This window comes from Gekko japonicus, unplaced genomic scaffold (genome assembly GCF_001447785.1).
Source record: "Gekko japonicus isolate JY-2015 unplaced genomic scaffold, Gekko_japonicus_V1.1 scaffold1311, whole genome shotgun sequence".
Lineage (NCBI taxonomy): Eukaryota > Metazoa > Chordata > Lepidosauria > Squamata > Gekkonidae > Gekko > Gekko japonicus.
The window spans coordinates 458,376-475,310 of record NW_015168086.1 but is presented as its reverse complement, the minus strand read 5'-3'; the positions used below and the strand labels follow the sequence as shown (position 1 = coordinate 475,310).

The window sequence follows — 16,935 nt, the reverse complement described above, 5'->3', positions numbered from 1 at the left end:
TTGGTATACAACATTCATTCCAAAGCCTTCTGCGTATCATCTGAGCCGCATATGTTTACAGCAGTCCTAAAATAACTTAATCTGAGACAATAATAAATTAAGCGTCCATGAAAAATCATTTTCAAATTATACAAGGACAATGGGTGTATTAGAGAGTGATGAATAGGTCGGTGGCTCCCAAGGGACACGGCTTTGGCTTGGAGGTCCTGTTCTTCCGCCAATGGAGTTTCATGCCCACCATCTAGAAAGCAAGACATAGGCATGGTTCAGCTACGTCCACTGGTGCACACATACATTCTCCCCCCCTAGACACCCAACCTTGTTGCCAGCTGCTGGCCAGCAACCCTACTGTATGGCCCAGTTCGAAATTAGATCTATGATTTATTTTTCTCACTATATTTCTAGACCAGTTGCTCAAAGCATTTTACAGTAAAGAAGTCTACTAAAGCTGACCAGAACCTTGCATTTTCAAATTATACAAGGACAATGGGTGTATTAGAGAGTGATGAATAGGTCGGTGGCTCCCAAGGGACACGGCTTTGGCTTGGAGGTCCTGTTCTTCCGCCAATGGAGTTTCATGCCCACCATCTAGAAAGCAAGACATAGGCATGGTTCAGCTACGTCCACTGGTGCACACATACATTCTCCCCCCCTAGACACCCAACCTTGTTGCCAGCTGCTGGCCAGCAACCCTACTGTATGGCCCAGTTCGAAATTAGATCTATGATTTATTTTTCTCACTATATTTCTAGACCAGTTTTCTTTGTTGCGCAAAGCATTTTACAGTAAAGAAGTCTACTAAAGCTGACCGGAACCTTGACTCACAAACATCACATAGGCGGAGGTCCGCCACAGGGTTATTAAAAACAATGTTTAAAGGGTGCCTAGTTTTAGCCTTTAGACGAGTTCAGGATCTCACGGAGGCCATTTTCGGCGGTAAACATTTAAAGGGAAGAGTTCCTTTAAAGTTTAAAGGGAAGCGTTACAGCAGTCGGGTTGAAGTGGCGATCGCTGTCCTGCGCACATGCGAACATTTCAGTTCCACAGATGGCTGCCTGTGCGCATGCCCAAACTGAGAGAGAGAGAAAAACAACAGCGCAGCGATCCGGAGCAAGGTGGTGAGCGTGATCACGATTCTCAAGGTTAAAAAAGACCGCATCGTGGCCGGAGCAATTTAAACCGCTCCCAGCATGCCGTCTGACAGCACCCTGTGAGTTCCAAGTACTCCAATAGCTCTGTGAAGTGTCTGGGTGAGGGGTGTCTGTTAAGGGGGCAGGGCTACTCAGTCTGGTATTTCTGTGAATGAGAGAGAGGGGACTGTGTGTGTGAGAAAGGGTTAGGGCTCTCTGCATGTCTAGAAGAGGTAAGGTGGGCGGTGAACTAAGACTGCCTGACCTACCTGTAACCCTGAACCTGTGTGACAGAGGTTGTGCAGGGTTATAGGGTCTCTGTGAGTGAGTAAAGGGGCTCACACCTATTTTTCAAATTTTAATAAGAACATATTTTACAAAAATAAAGGTTCTCTTCTGAAAGTGTTTCGTGTTACATTTCGTTCACCTATGTAAATGAGCTGAGTTAAAAGTTCAGTGCTGCTGGAATGCAGTATAGAGATTTCAGCAGAACTCCTTATGAACCACTACCGTTAAAAGAATACAGAGCCTTAAATAGGTGGGAATTTTGTAATTCCACAGTAGTTACCAGCGTAACTTCCAGAAATACCTCCCCCCACCCCCCGCTTTAAATAAAAAAGGCAGCTTAGTACCAGCTTTCCTCGTCTGTGAGCTCTTCATGTTCTGGAGCACACGTGTAGGATGGATTTAATTGCCACTGAGGAGGAAAAGGAAGAGGAAAGGCTTGCTTTATTCCATTTCTTGCCAGACTTACTCCAATAAAGGAAAATAACATTTCTATTCAAAATACTGGTCTGTTCCATGCTTTCCTAAGGGCTGCCCACAGAGCTTTCCAGAGTACTGGGGAAAACTTGACTTCCACATTACAAATTCAAGCCACCCAGGCACTTTTGTCGTGTTTCACCTGGAACGTAAACATATATAAATGCAATGGACAACTCCTACAATAAGATGATGAAATTATGGGAAGGAAGCCTTCCTGCCATTTATGGTTTCTGGCAAAGAGAAATTCCCCCCATCTGACTGAAAAGGGCTTCCACAGGAGAAATCTGTCCTGGAACCCAGTCCATTAATTGTGATATCGAAATTCATTACATGGATTCTTTTAAAGAGCCTGATGATGACACTAATCAAGAGAATATTCCCTAATGAACAAGCTATGCCTTATTAGCAATGTCACTGTAAGCCCTTCATAAAAAGGTAAAGGTTCCCTTGCTCGAAAGCCAGTCGAGTCCGACTCTAGGGTTGCGGTGCTCATCTCCGTTTCAAAGCCGAAGAGCCAGCGCTGTCCGAAGACGTTTCCGTGGTCATGTGGCCGGCATGACTAAACACCAAGGTGCACGGAACGCTGTTACCTTCCCACCGAAGTGGTACCTATTTATCTACTTGCAATTTCTTGCTTCGAACTGCTAGGTTGGCAGGAGCTGGGACTAGAGACGGGAGCTCACTCCGTCATGTGGCACACTCGGGTCTCAAACTGCTGAACTACCGACCTTCCACAGCCTGCAGTTCAGCGTCTTAACCACTTGAGCCACCGCAGCTCTTCATACTGATCATATGATACTGATGATAAAAATTTACAGTATTTCACTGCACATCTTTAAAACAAACTGTACTGATGGAACTTAATCAGAGGTCCCCAACATGTTGCCCACCAAGTGTTTTTAGAAAGTGGGTGGGGCCAGGTGGGGGTTTTGCCCAGCAAGTCTTCTGATGGGCTGTGCAGATTTTTAAAAACATCAGGAGTTTTGTGACTGGCTCTGCCTCTTTCCACAGCCATTCTGTTGCTGCATCCACCATGCCATGTCAGAACTCCAAAGGGGCCCAAAAGTTCAGAAAGGCTGGGTACCCCTGAATTTAATATTTACCATCTTTTCTGATGGTTCTTGCATAAAAATACCCCTGAACTAAACATTTGCCTTCTTTTCTAATGGTTCCTGCACAAAAAAATGCATTTTTCAGGAAATCATACAGGTTTTGCACTGGTTAGAATTGTAAAAAAATGATGTCTACCCACTAGTCAAACTTTTGGGGCCCAGTCAGACACAGCTTCCTGCCTCTGGCATAGAGCCCTGCACGCAAATAAATAAGAAACTTAACAGAGCAGAATGAGTAAGGTCTGGAGACATGGGTTGGGCCCAGCAATGCTGGAAGTCTGACTAAAAAGGCAAAGTGTTGAAAAACAAGAGTTAATTACTTCCTCTTTAGAAAACCCTGCACTTCTTGCAAAATTAAAGGAAGATAAAAAAGACTACTCACCGTAAACTTCTTAACGCCTTCCAATTCAGCAAATTTCATGTAGGATATATCTGCTTTCTTCCTTCCAACATCAACGTCCCCTGTATAGATCAGCTTGATACCAGCACCTTTAATTAAAGGCACACATTCGTCACATGGGCATTTTGTCACAAATATCATGCTCCTCTCATCTGGTTTTATTTCTTGACACCTACAGGCAAGTAAGAAAAAACTCTGAAACATGCCGACTGAGGAAACAATTCTTTATATACAAGTACACTGAGTTATGGGGGGATTTGGTACTGCACCATCTGAGAGTGAAACCATGTCGCATTTGTCATGGTTAGAGCTTCAAGTGCCACCATCAAGTAAGTATCTTCTTTTCACGACTGAACTATAGGTTAGACTGGTTTGTTCTGTGTTGGCATGTTTTTTTCATGTAACTGTTCGCTGGTTAAACGTTCCAGGGCTCTTTTTGTAGAAAAAGCCCAGCAAGAACTCATTAGCATAATAGGCCACACCCAACAGCGGGAACTCATTAGCCTATTGGGCCACACCCGACAGCACAGCTCATTAGCACATTAGGCCGCACCCACGTTACCAGAAGTGTGGTTATCCAGCCACACCCACCTTTTGCTTGTTATTCTGTTTACCTTGTTTGTTGTCAAAATCCAGGGCCTTTTTTTGTAGCAGGAACTCCTTTGCATGTTGGGCCCCACACCCCTAATGTAGCCAATCCTAATGAGTTGGGTGTGGCCTATTATGCTAATGAGTTCCTGCTGGGCGTGGCCAACTTGGGAGCCAGCCGGAACTCCGTTCCTGTGCGTTCCTGACCAAAAATAGCCCTGGTCTGTACTTGTTTTTAATTCAAATAATTTTTTTTTTAATGCCACCGTCAACCCCCTCATAAAACCAGCCATGTGCCCAGAGAGAAGCTGCCACAGGCTCCAATGGAGGCCTTTTCTCCCAAGTGTCTGCACCGCAGTGCACCAACTTTTATTCACAAGGACGCTGATGTGCTTTCTGGCCTAACCTTCCCAATTAAGTGCTTCAACAGGAAATTTGCTCTGTACTTGCCAAGGGAAGTGGAGAGCTCCATGGGACCTTATGGAAATGGCTCTGGGTGCATGCGACTGTGCATACACGATACTGGACCATACCAAGGTACAAAACTATGCAGCTCTCTCTCTGGACTAGGACAGACTCAGAAGTAAGAATGGTTCTCTCCGTCATGGGGAGGTAATTCCAATTCCCCCATCTGCCTGATAAATTCGTCAGATCTATTTGAAAGTTCATCATTTAAACACAATACGCCAAGAAAGGGGAGTTTCGTTTCCAGACTATCCTTCTCCCTTCAGTGATTAAAAGCACATTTCAATACCTGAACGTCAAAGCGTTCTGCTCAGAATGTATGATGTATCGGAACTTTCTGATCTCTCGGTCTTTTTGCTTATCGTCCATGTGTGGAAAGTCAGCATACTCAGACCCAACAGGGAAGGCGTTGTAACCACACCCTATGAAGTACAAGGCTCCTGTGCCATCACAGCTTTCCTGCAAAATAAATCATAGAATATTAGAGTTGGAAGGGATCTTGCAGGTCATCTAGTCCAACCCCCTGCACTCTGCAGGAGCATAGCCGAAACATAGCCCTACAACATACCCGAAAGACGGTCATCCAGCCTCCACTTGAAAATGTCCAGCGAAGGAGCATCCACCACCTCCCGAGGCAGTCTGTTCCACTGCTCAACCACTCTTACAGTTAAGAAGTTTCTCCTGATTACTTATTATTATTATTCCATTAATAATGGAACCATTAATACCGGCAAACCTTGTAATTTCTAAGTCACAAATCTAAAGCATTTCTAACAAAACATGGTTATACGATGAATTTTATTGTTCCAGAAGACTTAAGGAAGAACCATTTCGGAGAATGTTTGTGGTGCTTCAGTGATTTCATATTATTGGTCTGTTTTATTACTGGAAGAGTGTCCCAATCCACTGGAAGCGTGTTTGGGGCCCTGCCCCATGGGCAATTGCCAACATTAATGTTAAAATCACGATGTACAGAATGATCGCACTATCCTGCTTTTCCAAAAATAAGGTCTGGCAGGGGGCATGTGGACCACCCAGATAAAAGCTAAGTATTCTACAAAAAGAAATTTAACTTGTTTTCGGGGGAGATGAAAAATATGGTTTTAAAATATTAGAGACTGGTATCATATGGGGCAGAATTAGAGATCCTGATTCATCCATTTGTGCCTACAACGATCACGCTGAACTCTACTTTTTGAGAAGATTGTTGATCCTGAATGGAAATACAGAAAACCGCAAGAGTGGGTAAGGCCAGTGTCACTGAGTGCAAAATCACTGAACAGTAAGAACCAGATTAAACCGAAGTGTCTTGAAAGAGACACAGATCTGAACTGCTTTCCAGTAGATGCTGGTGGTTTCTTTGAAACCCTTATTTTTCTCCCTCAGAGTGATCCCAGATGGTTGGTGGGGATCCCATTAAAAAAAAAAAAAAACTACTGGCAGACCTCACAAAGTTAACCAGCAGGGCAGTCCTAACCAGTTATAACCTTCTAAACACACAACCTTCAATGGACTCAGAAGGGAGTAACTCTGCTTCGGATGGTTCTGTTAAAAACAGAACCATAGCCTACTGGATCAAGCCACTGGTCCATCGAGTCCGGCCTCCTGTTTCACAGAGCAACCAAGCAGCTGCCCTGGAGGGCCAAACGAATAGGGCACAGAGACCAAGGCTCTCCCCTGTCGCTGCCTCTGTACATGGAGGCTCCTTTGAGTCCCCCGTGGGCTGTGGCTGGTAGCCATTGATGGACCTTGCCTAAATGAATCTGTCTAATCTAATCTAATAAACTGCGGTGGCTCAAGTGGTTAAGACGCTGAACTGCAGGCTGTGGAAGGTCAGTAGTTCAGTAGTTCGAGACCCGGGTGCCGCATGACGGAGTGAGCTCCCGTCTCTAGTTCCAGCTCCTGCCAACCTAGCAGTTTGAAAGCAAGAAATTGCCAAGTAGATAAATAGGTACCGCTTCGGTGGGAAGGTAACAGCGTTCCGTGCGCCTCGGTGTTTAGTCATGCCGGCCACATGACCACGGAAACGTCTTCGGACCTTTACCTTTTAATCCCCGTTTAAAGCCACCCGTGCTGGTGGCCATCCTGTAGGACAGAAACTCCATCAAAGGTGGTGCTCCCCCAGCCCAATTTGAGAAAGCACACGGCAGTCTTGTAGAGGAGAATTTAAACTAAAATAAAACTTTATTAATAAAGGAGGGAAGCACGGGCTCGACAAGATTTTGGACCCCACAGCTCTCCGTAAGGTTACAATGGGAGACATAGGGTTTTATACCCCCTATGACAGTTGGAAAGAAATCATAATTATTGGTTCCATCAAAGTTTGTGACATATCCGTCACATCATTCTGATTGGGTTCCAACCTGTGGGTTGGGTTTTCTCAGGCAAAAATATACCTCCGACAGCTAAGCAATAGGCCTTCTTCTTCGTATCTAATTGTAACAAATATTAGTACATCATGCAGTGTTCTTCATCCAACGCAAGCAAACTGACATCAGGAGCATGCGCAGTTACAACTGGCCACTATAAGCAAGGTCAGTCAGTTACTGCCTGTCAGCATTTGGTATTTTACCCAGAATGCCTTTAAGCAATGAACCAAAGTGAATATCTGAATATATGTTCATGATTGATTTCAGTCACTGTGATTAGAATCATCAAAGGCACTTAACTTGACATATGCACCATGGAAGTGTTAAGTGCACCTACTAAGTTAAACTGACTGTTAGTCAGTGGCAGAGTACAAAGTATTTCATAAGCGGTGTGTACAACAATCCCTACATCCACCGGCAGTGATTTCCTCAGTTTAGTTAAGCTGTTGAGTAAAGAAGTTTTTCCTTTCGTCTGTCCTTCAACCTAGTTCCTGACTTCACTCGGTTCCCCCAAATTCTAGTATTATGGGAAAGGGAGGAGAAAGCTCCCTTTCTCCGCTTTTCCCACCCTAGGCATAATTTTATAAGCCTCTATCATGTCTCCCCTTAGCCATATTTTTTTTCTACACAGAAAAGTCCTGGCCTTGCCTCATAGGAAAGGTGCTCCAACCCCCTAGTAATCTTGGCTGTCCTCCAACCAAGTAGTTTTCTCCCGGCTCTGCGATATTCTTTTTGAGATACGGTGATCACAGCTGCACACAGCATTCCAAATGAGGCCACGCCACAGCTTTATACAAGGACATTACAGTATTGGCCCTTTTCATTTTGAATTCCTTTCCTTTCAATTCCTTCTAGCAATGGAGTTGGCCTTTTTCAACACTGCCGCACACTGGATCATTTTCACCACTCTCTCCTCTACAACCCCAAGATCTCTTTCAAAGCTCAGTCAGTTCAGGCCTCATCAGCATATATTTAAGATTAGGATTTTTGTTCCAATATGCACCACCTCACACATTTAACTTCTTTTGCCCACACTGTTGCCTACTCACCCAATTTAGGGAGATCCTCATGGAGTTCTTCACAATCTGCCTTAGTGTACCATCCTGAATAATTCTGTGTCATCTGCAAGCTTGGCTAGTACCACAGATCTCACCCCCCCAATTCCAAATCATTTTTAAACCAAAGTAAACAGCACTGGTCCCAGTATCAATCCATGGGGTACCCTGTTGTTCACTTCCCTCCATTGCGAGAACTCTCAGTTTATTCCTACTCTCTGCTTCCTGCCATTTAACCAATTTCTAAACTATGAGATAATCTGTCCTCTCATCTCATGACAGCTAAGCTTATATTGCAGTCTTTGGTGAGATACCTTGTCCAGAGCCTTTTAGAAGTCCAAGGACAGAAAGTATACCAGATCACGTTTTTTAACCTTCTTAACTTCAGAAGGTTGGTAAGGCAGGACTTCCCTCTGCTGAAGCCATGCTGATTTTCCCTTAGCAGGCTTTGTCCCTCAGTGTGCACTAAAGACAAATGTAGCAGTGAGTGAAACCAAAGCTTCCTGGACCTGGTAGGGGGGTCACAGGGGACAAATGAAGCCAAATCAAAATGAGGGATACGTTTCCTCAATGCAAACACTATTGTGTTGCAATGATGCCTCAAAATTCTTTCACCAGTGGGGGGTGCCTATCCACACCACTGAAAATATTTGTGAAAATTGCCTCAACTCCTGATCTAGTCCTATTTTAAATGCAACAAAAACCATTAACAGAATATCACACCAGTTTGTTGTATTCATTCCCCAAAAACACCTGCGTGCTGCGTATTGAGAGCCAGTTTGGTGTAGTGGTTAAGTGTGCGGACTCTAATCTGGGAGAACCGGGTTTGATTCCCCACTCCTCCACTTGCACCTGCTGATGTGACCTTGGGTCAGTCACAAACTCTGGCACAGCTGTTCCTGAAAGAGCAGATTGTGTCAGAGTTCTCTCAGCCCCCCCCACCTCACAGGGTGTCTGTTGTGGGGAGGGGAAGGGAAAGGAGTTTGTAAGCCGCTCTGAGACTTCAAGTGAAGGGCAGGGAATAAATCCAATCTCTTCTTCTTCTTCTTCTGTCTTCTACTGTGAAGGACAATGGATGTGCCAGCACCCAATAACAGGACTAAATATGACAATTCTCCCATACTTACTGCATTTGCCTCTGCCCAGATGACTGCTCCAACACCAGTTTTGTGATCCTCTGTAATAAATATCAGGATAAGTAAATACAGTCGCAAAACTCCATTTCCTAACTAAAAGGCTCAAAGTGTTCAGGTACTTCCTCGCATTTTTGCAACAGTATTAGCAGCTTGTTGAAGATAACTGTCAACCTAATGACTTTTTTTTTAACTAGGCACAAATGAAATTTGATGAGCGAACATATGTACATCCAGAAGGTTCAAAAACCCAGAAATAATGCACACATTAATTACAGTTTCAGATCTTATCTCAAAACCCTACTTTTGTTACTGAGCTTTGGCAGGATTTTGAACTCTGAGCATTACTTAACAACATGCTTTTGATCACACAAGATACTGCCTTTTGAGAACATATTCCAGTGCAAAGAGAACTTAAATGGCAGAGTCATATAACTATTACCAGTCATATAACTATTACAGCTGCATTGCTGATGGTATCTTTTAACACGTCTAAAATAAACAAATGTCTACGCCCAATTATTATGTTTTTGGAAGAGAGAAAAAAAACAAATTTTGGATTATTATTTTTTACACTGCCTGGTGAACTCCCAAGCATCTTTACCTTCTAACCAAAATTATTTGCTCCTCTATTTTCAGAAACATCTGAATTAAGAGCAAATCTTCTAACATGCATCAATAAGCCTCGGCCTTCTGTCTGACAGCAATGACCATCTGTTGCAGGGAGAAAGAAATGCAGATTAATCCAGCAAGAGCTTGGCAGTCTAGAGACTGAGCCCTACGAGGAAAGGCTAAGGGCCCTGGGGATGTTTAGTTTGGAGAAGAGGAGATTGAGGGGGGATGTGATTGCTCTCTTTAAATATTTGAAAGGCTGTCATTTGGAGGAGGGCAAGGAGCTGTTCCAGTTGGCGGCAGAGGACAGGACCCGAAGCAACGGGTTTAAGTTACATGCAGAAAGGTATCAGCTGGATATTAGGAAAAACTTTTTCACGGTCATAGTGGTTCAAAGGTGGAATCAGCTGCCCAGAGAGGTGGTAAGCGCCCCTTCACTGACAGCTTTCAAGAAGAGGCTGGACAAATATTTGCCAGAGATGCTTTAGGCTGGTCCTGCATTGGGCAGGGGGTTGGACTAAATGGTCTGTATGGACCCTTCCAACTCTTATGATTCTATCTATATGTCTAATAGCAATGTGTGCCCTCCGTCTGTGTATATCTAAATCTGCAGATCGGGGCCACACCAACACTAAACAGATTTTACTGTGAACCTGGGGGACCCCTCGGGTTTGCAGAAAAATCTGAAATCTTAACGAAAAAATACATTGGGGGTTTAAATCCTCCCCCCCCAAAATAAAAAAGTGTGGCCTGTGCATGTGCAGACAACACACACTGACTATCTTCAGAGTGGTGGCAGCCGAAGCCAAGAGGCGCTCCAGGCTTGGCAGGGCTACGAGACACTGCGGCCACTCCAGCCAGGCTCAAAGGTGGGTGATTAGGGCCTGGAGCTGCACCGGGCTCAGAGATGAAGGGGAGATGGGAATTACCCCCCAAGTCTCTCCCCTCCCTCCATTTGTGTGTCTCTAAATTTATTTATTTATTTTTGAGATTTCTATCCCGCCCTACCTGGTGGCTCAGGGCGGCTAACAACAAAGTTTAAAAAATTAGGACAATAAAAACAATATTACATATATAATAAAATCTGGTGCTTCAAAATCTACATATATTATACAAAATACACAGCAACCCACATTTGCAGCTAGTGTTCTTAATAACGTGAGCGCCAGGAGTAGTATTTGTGGGGAGGAAACTGAAGGGAAAAGTAGAAAGGGTCAAAACCATTGGGGAAGCTTGGAAACTGTTTAAAACTACAATTCTAGAAGCTCAAATAAAATATATTCCGCAGGTTAGGAAAGGCACAAACAGGTATAAGAAAACCCGTCTTACTGCCCGGGCCTCCTGACTTCCCATCCAGTCGGTTTATTTTATTTTTTGCACACCCTGCCGGCGCCCTGTCCTCTCACCTCTCTCTCTCATTGCTTTTTTAAACTTGTACTCTCTCATCACTCCTGACACAGCCTGTGTGTGTGTGTGTGCCCCCCGACTTATATGTATTTGTGCATATGTATGTATTTTGGCAATGGAGTTTATGCTAAGGGCAAACATACCTTTTGAACTCTGCAAACAGTATTCGTTTTTAGGTGCACAATACTGCTGCTGCATCATCAGGCTGAAAAAGCAGGCTGCTTCCCTATAATTGGTGTATTTTGTGTGGTCATGGAATGCAGTCACACACATGGATCCTGTACCTGAACACAGCAGTTCTGGAACATTTGGGCGCTAGCCAAGAAATTGGTCTTCAGATACCCTCATCCAGAGAGACTCTTCCCTGTCTGTAATTAGAAATCCAGCTACAAACCCTAGGTTGAAATCTTGGTTTGGTACCAAACAGCAAACACCAGTTTATTGTGCTGTCTGCATTCAGACGCTGTAACTAGGGTTTAATCAAAGCATAGTTTATCACAGCGTGTAAATGCAGCCCAATGACGGGGGGAACAAGGTTATAGTATGCCTAAGTATTCCAAGTGACCGCTCGATGATATACTTATTGAAAGGATCATTGTTTTGGGGAAAGGTATCAGATATGATCTTCTCATATCTAAAATCTCTTGAAGGGATATTTTTTTTAAAAAACACGCTGCTGCATTCTTTGAGATGTTCTATTAGATTCACTGGTATGGTACAGCCAGAAATCTCTATAACGTAGCAGAGTGCACTAGGCTACACACAGCAGCAGCTTCTGCATACTGTGCGTGCAGAGTTACACAGAGCTAGAGTTACACAGAGCTAACAAGAGTCCTTTATTCAACGATTTACATTCTAGATAGAGCAGGTTGAGAGATAGGGGTAGAATCTAATCTAACTAGCTAGATGGATGCAGATGAAGAGATGTGTGCCCTTTCTTTGTGTGTGAGAGAGGTGTCAAACAGGAAGAAAGGAAGTCTTGTCCCTAAGAATAGCATTCTACTTCAAAGGGATAGTACCAGATAGCAAGAAGGAGAGGATGCTCTCTGTGTGTCCTGACTTCCCTGTCTGTCTCTAAATCTATCATGCTGTCTCTGAAGGCTGAGGCAAGGGACAGCATACAGTCTTCCACTTCCAACATGTTCTCCTTCGAAGTATTTCTGGAAGGCAAAGATCTAAATCAGGGATTCCCCAACCTTTCTGAGCCTGTGTGCATCTTTGGAATTCTGACACAGCATGGTGGGTGCAGCCACAAAATGACTACCGCACCGTGGCTGCCGCAGGAGCCAAAGTCAGCCACAAAACTGCTGCAGCAGCTTACCTTCAGTCACTACAATGAAGATCCTTGTGCTGTGGTGGTTAAAAAAACCCTGCACAGCCAAATCTCCAGTGGCCAATCAGAAGCCTTGCTGGGTAAAAAGCCCCATTTGGCCCTTCCCACTTTCTAAAAACACTTGTGGGGTACCAGAAAAGGTGCTGGCGGGCACCATGGCACCCACAGGCATCACATTAGGGACCCCCCCGGTCTAGTGCTCTGGCCCCACTGGAGGATGGCACCTGGTATTTTTGGCCACTGTGTGACAGAGTGTTGGACTGGATAGGCCATTGGCCTGATCCAACATCGGCTTCTCTCTTATGTTCTTATGTCCAAGAACTTATGTCCTTAAATACTGCACAGCACCTTCTGTCGAAGCAGCTTAGAACACTGACTGCCTCATTAACCTTCTTTAGACTTTTTTGTTCACATACTGCACCTGCAGATACTGACATCCCCGGCAATTAAACCACTCGCTCAAATTCACACATGACTGGCGTGGCAAAAGGATGTAACATTTGGTGTAGCCAGTTTGGTGTAGTGGTTAAGTGCGCGGACTCTAATCTGGGAGAACCAGGTTTGATTCCCCACTCCTCCACTCGCACCTGCTGATGTGACCTTGGGTCAGTCACAAGCTCTGGCACAGCTGTTCTTGAAAAAGAGCAGTTTCTGTCAAGAGCTCTCTCAGCCCCACCCTCCTCACAGGGTGTCTGTTGTGGGGAGGGGAAGGGAAAGGAGTTTGTAAGCCGCTCTGAGACACCTTTGGGTAGTGAAGGGTGTGGTATAAATCCAATCTCATATCATCATCATCATCATCATCAACATTTAGATCCCCTTGCTTCCGTTAACTGACCATCACAGACACAGGTTTTTGTGCTCCGTGGCCGTCACTCACCAGTGCGGTAGGCCAACAGTCTGGCTTGAATCATGCAGTGCCTCGCTACTTCTTGGGGCAGCCTCTGGCAGTGGGCTTCACTGGCGCACTGGGGTTTATTGCAATAAAATCCAAAATGGCCAAAAGCGGGTACACTGGCGGCGATCGTCGCCAACAGGAGGACCAGATCCTTCATGTTCTGCCGCAGGTTGCTGAAATAGGGGTTTTCACAAAGGTTCTCCAGTCCCGTCGTGTTCAATATTTGCTTGTGCGTTTCTTCGCTCGGAATCAGGAACAGGCCCTCGTACTCCTTTATCAGCTCTTGCCTGCATTCTGAGTAAAAGTCAGTGTTCAACCCGGGCTGCGTTTTAGCGATTTTCTGGATGAAGTCACACTTGTAGCACGATTCCTCCACGAACTGCATCATGTGGCAGACTAACGGCTGGAGCAGGACACACACGTGAGCGCGGCTGTTTGACTTCAGCCTTTCCACCGCTTTGGCATCGAGCTTCGCGTCTTCATTAGACGCTTCGTGCTGCAGACTCCTCTCGGGATCCGCGGGCCAGTAAGAAATCCTGTTCACTCCGGCTGAAACAAAACCATACATTCAGGAAAGGAATACGACGATGGCATTCAAGATCTAAAACATTCACTTCTGTTTTTTGTCAAGAGAAACACCGGAATTTCCTTTGGTGTCCTTACTTCAGCTCCGAGCCTTCTTGATTACGGCCAATCTGGCCACCTGGATCCACCCACAGTAACATCAGGACCAATGCTCCCTCTAAGCTGTGGAGCCTTGTGAGCAAAAATTCTACCTTGTGAGCTACTGGCATTAAAATTGTGAGTGAGCGATTTGGCCACTGCATAAATTAGTTTGCTCTGGAGCCATCCCTTCCTGAGCTAAGACAAAAAAAAGTGTGAGCTGGAAGCTAAAAAGACTGTGAGCTAGCTCACAGTAACTCAGCTTAGAGGGAACACAGGAGGACTAGACGTCTGTAATGCACTTTACATTGGTCTCCCTTCAGAATCAACCAAGAGACTTCAGTTAGTGCAGAACACCATGGCCCCGCTATTATTGCACACCAGACGAGGCATGCGTATCGCTCCCATTCTGCGGTCACTCCCTTGGCTGCCCATCAGTGACTGGGCTCAATTCAAGGTACTGGCTATCCCACACATAGTCCTTTGTGGCTTCGGACCCCTTATATCTATGGAACCACCTCGCTCCCTGTGCTCTGCAAGGGCAAATTCACTCATATGAGCAAGGGCCTTCTGCAGTGGCCAACCTGCAAACGGGCAAAATTAAAAAATGCCCAAGGACCTGTATTAGCAATACGTTTCAGATTCTCAGTTTCTATACCTACATCATAATGACTTCTAATTAATAAACAGAACAGGAATCACGCCAATCATGGCCTTTAAGAAGAAGAGGGGATTGGAGAGCCAGTTTGGTGTAGTGGTTAAGTGTGCAGACTCTAATCTGGGAGAACCGGGTTTGATTCCCCACTCCTCCACTTACAGCTGCTGGATGACCTTGGGCAAGCCATAGTTCTGTCAGAGCTGTTCTTGAAAAAGAGCAGTTCCTCTCAGAGCTCTCTCAGCCTCACCTACTTCACAGGGTGTCTGTTGTGGGGAGGGGGAGGGAAAGGAGATTGTAAGCTGCTCTGAGACTCCTTTGGGTAGTGAAGGGCGGGGTATAAATCCAAACTCTTCTTCTTCTTCTTCTGTTCACTCAGAGTCTCAGAGCAGCTTACAATCTCCTTTCCCTTTCCCTCCCCACAACAGACACCCTGTGAGGTAGGTGGGGCTGGGAGAGCTCTGAGAAAAACTGCCCTTGAAAGAACAGCTCTGACAGAACTGGGAAGTTCTGTGAAGCTGAACGCACTGAAACATTCTATGCTGGCCAGCAGAACACGAGTGCAGCTCTAGATGAAGTATCAACTTATAAAGAGAAAAAATAAATTACAAAATGCCACAATTTCTCCACCCAACAAAAACCGAAGTGCAAATACAATCCCATCTACGATTCAAGGAGGCACTCGGTTGCTTCTGAGAGCCACTGCCATTATTACTCGGTACCTGGGCCATAAACTCTGTTGCAACCCTTGACTTACCATTTACAATCATTTTTAAGCATATCGAACATGGTTTCCTTGAGAAATACAGGTCACAGTTTTTAAGCCTTGACCCGTATTTAACGAGTGCAATTTGACCAGCGTGCAAGTCTTGACTGGAGCAATGAAGACCGACTATTTTCATATTCTTCACGACGACCAGGCCTGCCTTCTTCACCTGGATTGAAACACAAGACAAGAGTTACTCATCAACTGATGTCATGTTGCTCAAACAAGGTTTCCAACCGCACCTCCATTTGTGCATTATAGCGTCACTGTCATGAAAGGGCGAGTGAACACTTCAAAGGCAACCCACGCAGGTTGTCATAATAATCCGTCACAGCAGGCTGCCTTAGAACATCCGTGATGTCCTGACTACTCCGGCTTTTGAGGACTTCAAAGCTTCCATTGTACTGGACGGCCTGGCTCAGCCTTTCTGAAAATATACACTGTGGCGTTTTCGGAGGTCACCCTGTCCCTGCCTGAAGGAGCTAATCTCGCCGGCTGAAATTGTTTACGCCAATGGAGTCGCGACGTCCTAGCATGTTGCTCTGCGAAGCATTTGTGGAAAATTTCATGCACTCGGAGGGCAGAGAACCTGAAATGATGCCAAAGAGTCTGCTTTACTTTTCTCCATGCTCGTTCCTTGAAACCTGCAATTTACTTTTTATAGATACATATGCTTTCATAGTTAAAAACAAACACACAAAAATGACATAATGCTTCATGTCCTACCTTCTTTATTCTGTAGGAGAATAATCCTGTTAAGGGACCCTCCCACTTTTCTGGTGGACTAAAGGCTGGCAAGCAAGGTAACGAGATAGCCAGTTTGGTGTAGTGGTTAAGTGTGCGAACTCTAATCTGGGAGAACCGAGTTTGATTCCCCACTCCTCCACCTGCACCTGCTGATGTGACCTTGGGTCAGTCACAAGCTCTGGCACAGCTGTCCTTGAAAAAGAGCAGTTTGTGTCAGAGTTCTCTCAGCCCCACCCACCTCACAGGGTGTCTGTTGTGGGGAGGGGAAGGGAAAGGAGTTTGTAAGCCGCTCTGAGACTCCAGGTGAAGGGCGGGGTATAAATCCAATCTCCATCTCCATCTCCATCTCCTCCTCCTCCTCCTCCTCCTCCTCCTCTTCTTCCTCTTCTTCTTGGTGGCTTCCTAGATCCTGGCCTGACTAGCCCCCCTCCCCCCAAAAAAACCTGATGTCTGTGATGAGGTAACACTGTCTGCTTACTAACCACAGTAAGCCAATCAAAAGCCAGTCAGGAAAACACACACTCCCTGCAGTTTCTGCCCTCCTAGAAGCAGGTTCTCCATTTCACCGTCACCACAGTAAAGGAAAGTGTTGACCCAGAAATTAATTTTGGTTAAGGCTTACTGAAATTTCCCTTAAGCCAGGACACCAAAAGAAACAGCGAGCACACAGGGAGGAACTACTAACCTAGCCAGAGACCGCTGTGATATTTTATTACCTCCGTTCCCACTGCCAAGGAGGCAAGCCTCTTATTCACTTGAACGGCCGCTTGTCTCTTTGGCTAGGGGAACTGTCAGGGCAAGAACATCCAAGCAAGCACCGGCTATGTGTGCAGTTCTCTC

At 45.3% G+C, this 16,935-nt stretch overlaps 1 protein-coding gene across 1 annotated transcript in view; it reads right to left on the bottom strand.

The window, feature by feature from the left end:
- Positions 1–495: 495 nt before the first annotated feature.
- The window catches only part of CDADC1 (cytidine and dCMP deaminase domain containing 1), a 19,038-nt gene continuing 2,598 nt past the window's right edge, over positions 496–16,935 (bottom strand). Inside the window, exons 2-8 of the mRNA XM_015414716.1 lie at positions 15,340–15,517; positions 13,247–13,813; positions 9,012–9,061; positions 4,750–4,919; positions 3,390–3,579; positions 1,763–1,827; positions 496–588 (exon numbers count right to left, since the gene is read on the bottom strand). Of these exons, the coding sequence (XP_015270202.1) occupies position 588; positions 1,763–1,827; positions 3,390–3,579; positions 4,750–4,919; positions 9,012–9,061; positions 13,247–13,813; positions 15,340–15,517 (1,221 nt within the window). The 3' untranslated portion in view covers positions 496–587. The remainder of the gene's footprint in view (positions 589–1,762; positions 1,828–3,389; positions 3,580–4,749; positions 4,920–9,011; positions 9,062–13,246; positions 13,814–15,339; positions 15,518–16,935) is intronic.